Genomic DNA, 13,645 nt, shown 5'->3' with positions numbered 1-13,645 from the left:
CCAAACCAGTGCACATTTTTTCCACTGTCAGCTTGTTTCAAAATAAACTGTCTATTGTGAAATGGAAGTGAAATCTTAAGAGATCACATGCAGCCTTAAATATAATTCTGGAAAAGATCAGAAGACTGTACTTCAGCCATGAATACATCCCTCTGAGATGCGTCTAGGAAAGCTGGTCAAGACTGTTGAGCACAATGACTGGCATCTGCTGAAAAGGATCAGGAAACAAATGTATCAGAGACTGAAAAAGGACCCACGTCTGATGTAGAAGGGTTGGCAGCTGCCAGACTAAGTCTGTGTCTAGCAAACCCTTGCCCTACTATTCTGATCACGGTTTGCAATGCAGAGGCTTGTAAGCAAGCAGAAAAATACTTGTCGATATATTAACAACACACAATACAGGTGAGATGGATTGTATTCAGCCATTTTATGCCACAGTTTAGCTATAGGAAATAAAGTAAAAAGTTACAAGCAAAAGGGGACATACTGCAGATTTTGTTCTCTAACTACATTGCCTTTAAAGCGTTGTCAAAACAGTCACAGAGCTATATTCTTATTTAAACACCTGGATAAAGTTCTTATTTTGAAAACAATGTTCAAATCTAGGTCCATCATATAGTATTAAAAAATCAAATAGTGTGACAAAACTCAATGAGAGATAAAGGAACCTTACTCATGTTTAACCAAGCCTTCAACTCTACTTCCTTGTGATCAGTAGGCATGCATGGCATGGCTTTACTGACTGACCTGCCAAAATCTGCCTATCCTCATTTAATTTTTGTCCTCTGTTTGAAGGTGGTGCCATGGTGGTTTTGCTCGCAGCTTTTTTTGGAGGGAGTGTTTTTGTTTTTTTGTTTGTTTCCTGAAGAAATGCAGATAAGGAACATGTCCTGTCTCACAACTGAAGGCCAGTTAGAGGTATTTAGGTTGCTGACCATCTTGCAGTCTGTTTCCTGCTCAAGCTGATCATTTAGCATTTGAGAATAAAGCAACTGATGAAGCAGAAAAATGTACAATAATAACTTTTCCTGAACTTCAAGATAATTATTAACAGAACAGGTTGGTGTCTCCGAAGCATAAAGACTGACACATGAAATTCTACATACTTTTTAAATATTAATAAATGCTTCACCTTTCAGATTTTACCTGAACTTAAGGTAGGAATTCTCAGGGATACAAATCTTGAAAGTAACAGTGATATATTTATTCTCCCATTAAGTCCTGCATTTGCAGGAAACAAATAGGAAACGAAATATCTGTTTGAAATCCTTACATACCACTTGGCCAGAGAAAGTTAAAAATACGCTAACATAAAATCTCCTTTCTTGCCTCCAGCAGTTTTTAAAAGTCTTTCGCATACACAAGGCTGGGCAAAAAAACACTAAACCAAAATTTGTTTCTTTCAAGATGGACACTTAAACTTATATACAACTTTAGGCAAAAAATAAAATGTATTTTGAGACTCAACTAAGTCAAGTTATAGAAATTGACCTTTATTTAGTAATCAGTTTCTTTAACTTTTTTTGATACAAAGTGACATTTTTAGTACAGAAAAATCATGTCAGAACAGTACCTGTCTGTTTCAGTTGTACCACCGAAGTCTACTCTGACCTCAAACTTTAAAAAACAAAGAAACAAAAATGAAATAACTGAAAAATAACTGCTGTCCCTCACCATGACAAATACATGCATACCATCCTCTATTTCATTTATATATATACACAGTATTACAACAATGTAGTAGAATAGTAAATAAAATAATACTGTATATATATATATAGTATGTATTACAGTTCAAAAATACTCTCTATATAGTATGTAACTATATATAGTACTTTGAACTATAAAATAGCATCTGCAAAATAGAATTTAAATGTAGGATCAAATCTTTCTTTGAAGACCTGTGCAAGAAGAATCCCTTTTTTTATTTAAACAAGCTGCAAACAAACAAAACTGTAGGTTGTAGTGTAAAACTAGAAACCCCTACAACAATGAAATGTTAGGAACAACGACTGAAAAGCAGTTCTACTCAAATTATATTTTAAAAACAATTAAAATACAGTACCCAAAAAACATGGCACAAGAGACAGAAGAGACAGGTAAAAAAACCTGTGTTAGGAACACAGAGTCAGAAGTGCAAAAAAAAAAAAAAAAAAAAGGAAACTGATACAATGAAGTTTGGTACAGTAAGTAAGTATTGCAATCAAAACTAAACAATCACTTACTTTTTACAGTGAAAACATTAACAATTCAGTACCTTTCTAAAGGCTTTCAATCAAAGCCCTAAACCTGTGGCTGCTCTTAAATAAAAAACAATCTATGTGAATGCTACACACTGAAATACAAAGCTTCAGAATTACCCTGCAAAATTGCACCGACGTAAGCTTTCCATATTTACAGTATCTGAAAGTGACAGAACACAGCATGCTAGGCCTAGCTTATGACTCTTGCCCACCTGCATTTATCCAGGCCCAACAACCAAAAATTGTTATTTCTCAACACACAATAAGTTTGGATTGTTCAGTTATATTATGACACTTAAATATCAGATTCATGCATATGACAAGAAACAATGTCTTTGACAGACAAGTGTTGACATAATACAAACAGTGGTCTGCCCTGTAAAAGAGTGTACTTCCTTCTGAACTTACTCCTAAGACGTACCGATAAAATCCGGTATTATCTGGTTGTCAAGTCAATGTGCTTAGAAATGGTAAAAACTGCAGGTAAGAGTCATGTGCATAAACCATTCACTCATATTCAGAATTTCACTCTGTTTTGGAGAGTTACCTCATTTTGTGAAAGGACACAGAGTTATAAAACAAAACAAAAACAACAAAAAAAAGACATTCAAGTAAACAGCAACAACCAAATACTTTTGAAAAGGTTTTTGTAAACTTGTTGTTCTACAGGGTTTTGCAGCATTGCTAAATTCATTATTTATGGACAAGTCCACACAGGTTGTAACCCACATGCCAACCTGTCACATGTACAGCGGAAGAGACAAGCTCGGTGAAGTGATCTACCCTTCCCAAATGCCTTGTTGGTTCTTCTTGTGCTCAGTGTTATCGTTCCCCTTCGTGAAACAGAAATCACTTACTTACATCTTTATAAAGACAGAAACAGGCAGAGTCCATTGAATAGAAAGTTAGTTGGTTATTTACACCTGCAAAGCAGTTTCACAGCAAAAATAAATCTACAGTGGGCCAGCTGGGATCCACAGGACTTTGTTTTGTTCTTGATCGACAGTTGTCATAATCTGAGTGCAAATGCTTGAAAGGGCTCCTCCCTGGACAATACCTGGAGAAAAAGATTTCCCCCCACCCAAAAAAAAAAAAAATTAGTTATGACTAAGTACAAAGAGGAGACTTGGGCATTTTCATGGTGTTTATCAACAGATCAGAATTAATTTACTCAATTCAATATTTTCCAGATGCATGAGTATTATAACAGGGAGAAGAATAAACAGAGCAGGGAGTCAAATGTCAGTACACAGTCCCTTCTGCTAGCTGTTGAAATAGCCCAGGGAAGCAGTAGAATTGATGGCTATAATCAACTAAGACAACTGCTTTGTTAGTCTTCCATATACTATTTTCAGAGGCATCAGGTGGCAGTTTAAGTCTAAAAACGGTCAGAACATACTATATAATAACCTTTCTCTGTTCAGCATGTGGTGCTACAAGTTTTGAATTTATGTGGTAATATACATAGAGACTATAGCTGTAGCAACTAGGCACTATTTGCAAATATTAAAAACAAATTATGAGGCAGCTTACAGAATGCAGAGCAAAATAAAACAGCTGTGATTGCTACCTCAACTCTTACTAACAATTATACTCAAAGAACACAAGACCAATAGCAAGCAATTCCCTGAAGACTGATTCAAGAGGTAAACAAAGAACACTCTGCATTCTGCCCTTGCTAAAGATACCAATTATAAGAAGTAAAATGCCAACACTAACACAGAAGGGAAAAATGTGGAACCCTTAAGACTTAAAAAGTGAAAAACTTCATGACTTGAAAAATACATCAGTAAAACATCTGGCCTAACACTAATGCTGAAAGCATACAGAAGTCTACAGAGCTTGAGGTGTAATTTCCAGTTTTGAGAAGACAAAATTTAATTTGTGTAAAAAAAAATAAGTAACTGCAGTATACACTGCAGGTATTGATGTCATATAAATTTGGATACAGAATGCAGCAAAGAAACAAAGCCTGTGAAAGGTGATTAATGGCATTTAGGAACAACCTAGATTACAAATTGTGCTTATAATTTGATACAGGAAACAAAGCCAGCTCAAATGATTCATTAGCCAAAAAAAAAACCAGGGCAGCACTTAAAGTAGTCACAGAGTTTAGGCTGCAGAGTATCCCATATAGCTTCATAAGGAAGCTACTGGACCTAATATGCTTAACTTATCTTATGTACCAAATTATGATTTCAACAAGCTTACACATCAGTGCAGTTTGAACAGCAATCCTATCTGACTAGCATCATCTGGAATAGCTGATGACAGCTGGAGACTGCTATACTTGGTACTAACAGAGGGAGGCCCTTCCCATAAGCCACGTGAGAAGGTACACGAAGCACCTTGTTTAAGTACATGAGAAGGTACATGAAGCACCTTGTTTAAGTGAGTCCACTTTCACTATCAGAGTGAGATTATAACACAATGAATGCCGTAACAATTAGCAGAAGATAATATATGATATCATTAAGATTAATATTTGTCTTAGGGTACATCATGATAGCTCTATACTAAATGTATCCTTCCACCTTCCAGTCCCCTGCGCTTGGCAGGTATATTTCGAATACAATCCCATTGTTTTGAGGGCCTGAGGTTGGGTTCTGTTTGGTTTGGGGCTGTTGTTTTATTTTTTTTTCATTTTAAGTTGTGTTGCCATTCATGTTAAAATGGATAGGATTTCACCATTACTCTTTTGAATGTACAGAGAACCATAAGAAAATAGTCTGAAACAAGCATAGGCAATTTATGAACATAGCAGCATTTCCCTGGAGAAATATTAGCTTCAATCCAAGATTTGAGTTACAATCTAGAAGTGTTTAAAAAGGCCTTTGAAGTTCAATTATTTCAAATTACAGTGCACTTTTTGTTCATTAGTTTGTTTTTCTTTTAACACAACTACAGAACAAATTATTCCTTATATGTAATAAAGCTAACAACATTATCAAATTATCTTTGCTGCAGTTTTGGTAGTCTGGGCTTGTAATAAAATATGCTCAGATTCTCCTTCAAATACAAAATTCATAATCTCCTAAAACCAAAACATGAAAAAGCAAAGGACAGCACTTGTATCTAGGGATTTTCTCTTCCTTTAAAATGAAACACCAGAGCATGAGGTTGCCAAATACGAAAGTAGGATGAAAAAATAACAACAACCAACCAACTAACCCCTTGAATCAAATAACATATTTCAAATTACAGTGTAAAGTGAATAAATTGCCACAGTATTTCTAGTGAAACGCTGATTAGATACCAACCTGTAAAGTACTTGCTATATTCTTGTTCTATTTTTTGAGCTGTCTCAAACTGTTCTTTGGAATGTTTTTGTGTAACTTTGTCCCTCAAGAATATTGGGTCTTTTTGCTCTCTGCAAAAAAAGAAGAAAGGAACAAAGAGATAGAAAGAAAAAGATTATTATTATTTTTTTTAATTTAACTTGAAATATATAATTTCCTTTAGTTTGGTGAATGTGAGAAACCAATTAATTTGCAACCATAATGCTGTGAACAGACTGCCATCTACTGTGGTTCAGCAGTATTGACATAGGCGTGAGAATCATTTCTGTTCTACAGATTTTTATTTGCTGTAAAAGAGCAAGAGTCTTCCTTACATCTCTGAAATTGGGTACAAGCTGAAGGAGAAAGAACACTAGTGCTCCATACACAGAATTAGAACCACAGTACTGCTCATTTAAAGGGCCTAAAATACAGACTAAAACACTGTGCTAATGGAAAGTAAGTGAATATTCTCCTCATTTGTGTCTATTTCTCTGTCACCTTACATAAGACACATTGGTCAGTGTTATATAAACCTGTTGTGAATAAAATAAGAAAAAAACATATGGATAATTGGCAAAAAACCTTCATTTAGATCAAAGCTTGTAGTACTCTTCTTTGAATAAGGTTTTGATTTCCCAGTAGGGGATTCTGTTTAAAAGGAGGCAAAGTTTATAATCAACTAGTAAAGTCATATAGAATGTCCTGATCCAAAATAACCATTGTTCCTTATAAAAATAAGAAATAAAGAAAAATTTATTTTATAAATAAAAATAATTACAACTTAGTTAGCTTCAGTGCTGTGAGGGATTGTGAAATTACGCAATCTGGAGATGGAGAGAAAAAAAAAAATACGCAGAAAGCTGATAGAAGTTGTGTTAAACAAAAAAGGCTTTTCAAAAAGACCTTTGCTGTCCAGAACAGGCAGAGGCAAGTGCCAGTTCACCTTACTTGAAAGCTGTTAGAAAGCTTTGCTTCCTGCCACTTAAAAAAGAAAAAAAGAAAGAAAAAAAAAAAGCTTCAAAGCTCAATACTCCATTTTCAAACAGGCTCAAGGTATCATGATATGACAGCTTCATTTATCATTCCATATCATCCCACAATCCTAATGAAATACACCACAAAACTTTACGTCTTGCTCACATTTGAAAACAGTGATACTTATCTTCTTTATTAAACAGTCCTCATATTTACCTAAAGATCAAGAATATTAGTCTTCAACTTTCAACATGAAGACAGTAGAAGTAAAACAAAACTGCTTCTTAATACTTATGTAGGGAGATTACGTCACTTTTTTCACTTCTGTCAAAAGGTACAAATGCTTCCTAAAATATCAGGGGAAAGACTGGGGTTTTTAACTCCCAGATTCTGTTCCTGGCTATATTTAAGAAAGAAATTCCAAATTACTTAAGGAGCACTGCCTGACAAGATCACAGTACACTCACTCTGTGAAAAAGGGTGACTTCCATTGCTGTTTTTACTGGAGACGAAGGTGGTAAAGTCAAGGTTAAGGGTCAATTGTCCAAATTGTAGGAGAGGAAACTCAGTGCATCCTCACACCTGGCCCCACTGAGAAGGATGAAGCTCTTCATTTAATCCCCAATATTATCATGAATCATAACCATATCTATCTTATGGCTTAGTGCAGTAGTGTGACTGAGGACCTGAATACCTCCTTGAGTACACAGAGTTTGTTATAAGTTGTTTGATTTCTTTGAACGATTCACTTAATTGTAATGCAATCAAAATAAAATCAAGATCATGTGCTTCACAGGTGGCTTTTGTGAGGATTAATTTCTGCATTTGATATAATTTAAGATAACTAGTATGAAAGAAATAACAAAGACTCAAAATTACTTTAAGTTAAAATAAACATCACAGAACTACATCCCTCACAGACTTACTTGATTTGTTTAGCATTTTTGTAGCGAATAAAAATTACAATAGGGTAGATATGAACACTGTGGAGCCGTTCGATGGCATGAGGAGCGATGTCAAGCAGACAATGACAATCCTAAGATTAAATGTAAATGAAAAACATTCATTCAGTTAAAGAGCACAAGCACACCTACAAATCCCCCATTTCTTCCTCTACTTAAATCACAGCAACCTAACAGTTTCACAACATGTTTAACATTTAGCAGCTACTGAGTAATTTGTACCCATAAAAAAAGTTGCAAGAAGTTCCATTTACAAAAAACATACACCAACAGAAATCAAAGTATTTGAAGTACTAACGAAATGAAAACTCAGGTTGAGATAAATATAATGCAGTTTTTTTTCCCAAATTTAAATACATATTCATTTGCTCTTTCAGAAATCGTAAACAAACAGGAGTTGAAGTAAACTGTTGACTGTATGGTTTGACAGAATATGAATAGATTTTTATTAACATCTATTAATTAACCTGTTGCCAGGATCATTATGTTCACATTATATATATGACTGCATTAAGTTGAACTGTTTAAAAGAACAAAACAAACAACTAAACTGTCAATTTAATAGGGAGGCAAAACTCTAAAAATTTATTATTTCTAACTTTATATAATAACACTGCAAAAGAACATGCACATTCCCAGACAGAATCAAGTGCACCCTCAGCAAGTTTGCTGATGACACCAAGCTGAGTGGTGCGGTTGACACAATGGAAGGAAGGATGCCATTCAGAGGGACCTCAACAGACTTGAATGGCAGGCCTGGGTGAACCTAATGAGGTTCAACACAGCAAAGTGCAAGGTTTTGCACTTGGGCTGGAGGAATCCAAGGCATTTATACAGACTGGAAGGAGCAGTCCTTGAGAGTAGCCCTGCAGAGAAGGACCTGTGAATCCTGATGGATGAAAAACTTAACATGACCAGCAGTGTGCTCTTGCAGCTCGTAAAACAAATGGTATCCTGGGCTCCATCAGAAGAGGGGTGGCCAGCAGGGACAGGGATGTGATTGTTCCTCTCTACTCTGCTCTTGTGAGGCCCCATCTGGAGTACTGTGTCCAGGTCTGGAGCCCCCAGTACAAGAAAGACAGAGAGCTGTTGGAGCAGGACCAGAGGAGAGCCACAAAAATGATCAGCAGGTTGGAGCACATCACCTATGAAGATAGGCTGACGGAGCTGGGCTTGTTCAGCCTCGAGAAGATAAGGCTGCAATGTGACCTAATTGCAGCCTTTCAGTGCCTAAAGGGAGCCTACAAACAGGAGGGGAGTCAACTCTTTGAAAGAATAGATAACAGCAGAGCAAGGGGAAATGGTTTTAAGTTGAGGGAGGGGAGATTTAAGTTGGATGTCAGGGGGAAGTTCTTTACTATGAGAGTGGTGAGGTGCTGGAACAGGCTGCCCAGAGAGGTTGTGGATGCCCTGTCCCTAGAGGTGTTCAAGGCCAGATTGATGGGGCCCTGGGCAGCCTGGTCTAGTATTAAATGTGGAGGTTGGTGGCCCTGCCTGTGGCAGGGGGGTTGGAGATTCATGATCCTTGAGGTCCCTTCCAACCCGGGTCATTCTGTGATTCTGTGATTTCTACAAAGATGGGCTAACATGAAACTATACTTAAGTAGTTACAATAATCACATTATTTTATTTTATTCACTGGCCTGGGGAACAATTTGCTGGACAATGCCAAGACAAAATTTCCACTTTCCCTGCTCCTTAGTATGACTATATAATGCAAATTTTACCAAGAACTACAGCATTAATAATGACTCACCTTTTCTGTTATCTCTTTTATTGAAGCAACAGTTGTCACATCAAAATGTCCACTCCTCCGTTTGTAATCTATAAATAGGCAATCCTTCACACCTCTCTCAATGGCTTGTTGGGAAGCTTTCATAACCTCTGTTACATGGAATCAGAAGAGAATCACCACTCATTCCTATTTTTTATGCACAGAACAAGACTAACAAGAGCAGCCTGTAAATTAAGATTCTTCCTTTTTTCTGCCTTTGTGCTACCATTTAATTCACATACAGATATTACCATCTAATACAGAAGACATTAGTTATATTCCCATACTTACCAAGAGGACATCTGCAAAATTTTCCTGGGGATTCTTTGACCAACATGTCTTTCACAGCATCAAGTAATGGTCCTAGAATAAGCACAGGTCTAGGAGAAGTACAGTCCACTTTCTGTACACGCTGATACGCCAGACTTGCAGAATCTACAAACACAAAAGACTTAATTATAAAAGTAGATATTATTCTTCTGACATTCTTCAGATAATGTGGTAACTGTAATTGTGAAGACAACTTCACATCCGCTTTTCAGCAGAGAAGGGCCTTGAGAAATACAAAAATGCTATCAATTACTGCAATTTTCCCAACCTGACAGCTTAAAAAAAAGACTTTAAAAATAAACCAAAAAACTGAGCCTCACCCTTCCTTCCTTCACTCCTCCTCTCTATTTTTTAAAAGGAATAATTCCTACTTTGTGTTAACATTGTGAACAATATTCATTAGTCATTTAATTTGTTAGGTTCTTTGAAGGGAATGCTGTAATCAACACAACTTTTGTATAGCAATAAATAAACTGAAGATTTTTGAGTGTACCCAGGACTTCTGCCTAGATTAAGTGATGCGGACAGAAATCGTTTGGAAAGAATGATTGAAACAATGCACCAAAAACCATCTCTCTTTGCAAATGAAACATTAGTATCAATTATTAGGAATAAACTACAAAAACAACCCTTTTTTAAAAAAAGTTTGACAATCTGGCTTACAGATTTTTTTTTTTTTTTTTTTGCTCCTACAAGAAGTGTACATTTATCATTTATATGAATGCCATCCAGAAAGGTAAGTTATTTGTTAAATGTATTGCTGCAGACACTTGAAAACAAAAAGATTCCCTCTTGAGTATAACAAAGATACTTGCCATCCAAGAACGGGATTGAGTCTGTGCTGATTGTATCAAGAGCCAGCAAATCCTTTCCATCTTTGGAACCACTTCGTTTGTGTTTATGCTTTCTCCTGAAAAATGACCTTCGTGCTGCTGCTGACAATGTCTTGGAAGAGCTGTTTTCATCCTTAGTCTCAGACATGCTGTGTCTCCTATAGAACTCCTGATCCATCCTGCAGTAGAAGAGTTACAACACGGAGAAGAGACTTAGAAGAAAATATAAAGGAAACCAGAGGGACTAACAAACAAAATATATAACTGGGCAATAATTCATGTGATTTTGGTAACAATTTAAAAATGTTAATTCCTCCATGTCCCTGAACTGTTCTACCAACATTTTGCATTTTTTGGTAGAAAAATAAGAATACTGGTAATTTAGAAGAACAAGTGCTGCGCCACTGGGCTAGAGCATATTTTTGCTGTGGTTACTCTCACTTTTTGCTCTTGAATTATCTATCACAACCTTGGGCTATGAGTGTTTTCCATGACATTATAACTGAGTTGGTAGAGAAATGTATTTAAATATGTCTCCCATAAAATGATTTCTGAAAATCAATATCCCCTAGAACTAATAGAAGCAAACAAGTTTTACATCAGCTATCATTAGTCAGACAATTTTAAAGACTGAGGTAAGTAACTTGTATGGTTATCACTCACATATATTTACTAGGAATCTGTCCTCTTTCCAGTTTCTGAGCATTCTCATCTAGTTGCCAAGCCATCCAGCAACCAAAGTTTCCTTGTGGTAAAGTATCATCAACATACAAAATGTCATCCTTCTTAAAGCTTAAGTCCTGTTCCACCTCTGCCACACGGTCATAAAGTGCTCTGGAAAGAAAGACATAAATATGTTCTTCAACTGATCTCCATCAACTCAAACATAGAACAAGTTTCTTCAAAGAAAATGGAACAGATTAGAGCACAGAAGTTTAGAATGAAACATGCAGACTTACTATGTTAAAAATTGTGTATTCACTGTCAAGAGACTAGCTGGGATAAATTAGTAACTTCGAATTTCTAAAATGCGGCAAAAGAGATGTATAATCTCTTTCGTGATAGTCAGTAGTTATCGTAACTGCTTTACTTTGTCATTACCAGTCATGCTCAAATACCTGATAAAGAATCCATCTCCAGGAAGCTCTTTTATCCTATTAAATTCTTCAATTCTGTACTGAGTCTTTATTTTGATATTTTCTCCAGGTTTCAACATTTCGAGGTAAGCTTCCTCAGCTGTTTTAGTTCGCATATCAATGGATCCATACTACAAAAACACAAAACCATTAAGCGTGATACAAATCTTAATAGACAACAGAATTAGGTGAGCTTGAAAAACATTTAAAATGAGTGTTTTTCATAATGGAACACTCTACATACAAGCAAATCTTGCCACTTAATTATAGCAGTTAGTATCTTAAAATGTCTATCAGGAGTTGTGATAAAAGGCAAAACACAAACTGAATGTAGTTGGCATAACCAGGAGAGACAGTTTACGCTTCTTTTAAGTAATATGGAAGCGTAAGCTGAGAACTGCAAAATTCAAACAGGAAATAATTTTTTTTTTTAAGGGAAAAAGGTTGCCTGAGGTCAATCAGAAGCAATTTCTAAGCAAGATCTACATCTGGATACTAGAGACACAATGGGAGAATCTCAACAGTCAGAGAGTATTAATGTTCAGCTGTATCTGAAAAGTTTATTAAAAGAAAAATACACAGCATCTTAACAGTCCTGTCAAGTAGAGAAATAGTCTTGTGTCAAATAAAGATAGTAGAGAGAAAGACATTTCATGATTTCCCCCAAAGTCTGTTTAGAATTTCATTGTGTTAAATTCAATAATCTTCTGTTTCACAGTATGTTCCATATTCCTGTTTTTATTGTCCGTACAGAATTGTATTCAAGATTTTCCATTTAGATAAGAACAGCTGTTTATAATTCCAAGTAGAATACATTAGTCTGTCAAACACATGCAACCTACATTCTTGGTGGTAGTCTCCAGGTCTGTATAATCAAATCTTCATAAGTTGCAGTCAGAATAAAGGTTAGGCATCATTTTCACAGCTTTCATGTCAGGCTCACAAAACATTTCCCATTGCCAGACAGCAAGATTCTTTGCACAACTCCCTCCCTTTACCATCCTAGACATTTTGTCTGCATGCAGTAAAGTTTTCTTAACTTACCTCAAGTATCATATCACCCAAAACTAGTCCATCAGGTCCTTTAGCTGGGCTATCATCATCTACATCTGATACAAATATTCCATACAGATTTCCACCACATATCTGGATCCCAAGATCCACTTGGGATTTTTTAACAACAACAGTTCTTGGTTCAGGGGTCCTTTTGTTCGTGTCCACAGGGCTCCTTTTGATAGGAAGAAATAACACATATAGTTCAATTTAAAAACTTGCATGAAGAGTGTACAGTCAACTAGCCACCATGAACAATATATGAGGGCTGCTCTGACAGTAATGCCTCCTATTTTGTTACGTTGCTCCACAATAACAGAGGCAGATGTTGGTGGTATGGCAGTAGTGGTTGAACCTTCTCATAATATTCTGTTACATTCTGCTGCTGTGCAACAGATGGCAGCAGAGGGGCAGTCTGACAAAATGGCATCTGACATGGAAATGCAAATGAAGCAGAAGTGTGGAGTTGAATTTCTCCGTGCAGAAAAAAAAATTCACCTACTGACATTCTCTGATGCGTGGTGAACATTTATGGAGATGAAACAGTGGATATGAGCACAGTAAGGTGTGGGTCATGTGTTTCAGCAATGGTGACAGTGACATGAAAGACAAGTCAATGTTCCAGACCGCCAGGCAGATTTTTACAAGCTCGGCATGCAGTCTCTTGTTCATCACTGGTGAAAATGCAGAGCTAATGTTGGTGACTGTGTTCAAAAAGAGTGCTTCGTAGCTGACAATTTGCTGTACTGAACGATGTTATTGTGTTCTCTGCATTTCTCATAGCTTCCACAAAAATAAACAGGAGGCATTACTCTCAAAGCAACCTATGCATATCTACAGAATTATTATTTAAAATAGGCTACCTATGGATATAGTCATATAAGACAAACTTCATGTTACTTATGGATCCTTTTAACTAAACCAGTCTCACCTTACAGTTCCTCCACTCCTTGCAGATCTTTCAAATACAGACTGTATCATCATGCAGTTTTACCTCGAGCCCAGTTAGTTTGTCTGCTAACTTATTTCAACCGGGCCACAACATGTACAAAACTACT

General features: G+C 36.3%; 1 protein-coding gene across 2 annotated transcripts in view; it reads right to left on the bottom strand.

Annotated features, from left to right (window-relative positions):
- Positions 1-1,472: 1,472 nt before the first annotated feature.
- DLG5 (discs large MAGUK scaffold protein 5) overlaps positions 1,473-13,645 on the bottom strand; it is a 98,341-nt gene continuing 86,168 nt past the window's right edge. For both annotated transcript variants that reach the window (XM_085229046.1, XM_085229045.1), the window contains 9 exons: positions 12,579-12,762; positions 11,517-11,665; positions 11,062-11,232; positions 10,381-10,577; positions 9,527-9,670; positions 9,218-9,345; positions 7,426-7,535; positions 5,504-5,613; positions 1,473-3,300 (listed from right to left, as the gene is read on the bottom strand). In XM_085229046.1, the coding sequence (XP_085085172.1) occupies positions 3,197-3,300; positions 5,504-5,613; positions 7,426-7,535; positions 9,218-9,345; positions 9,527-9,670; positions 10,381-10,577; positions 11,062-11,232; positions 11,517-11,665; positions 12,579-12,762 (1,297 nt within the window). In that variant the 3' untranslated portion in view covers positions 1,473-3,196. The remainder of the gene's footprint in view (positions 3,301-5,503; positions 5,614-7,425; positions 7,536-9,217; positions 9,346-9,526; positions 9,671-10,380; positions 10,578-11,061; positions 11,233-11,516; positions 11,666-12,578; positions 12,763-13,645) is intronic.

Source organism: Meleagris gallopavo, chromosome 8 (assembly GCF_905368555.1).
Source record: "Meleagris gallopavo chromosome 8, MGAL_WU_HG_1.1, whole genome shotgun sequence".
Taxonomy (NCBI): Eukaryota; Metazoa; Chordata; class Aves; order Galliformes; family Phasianidae; genus Meleagris; species Meleagris gallopavo.
This window is presented reverse-complemented; position numbering and strand designations above follow the sequence as displayed.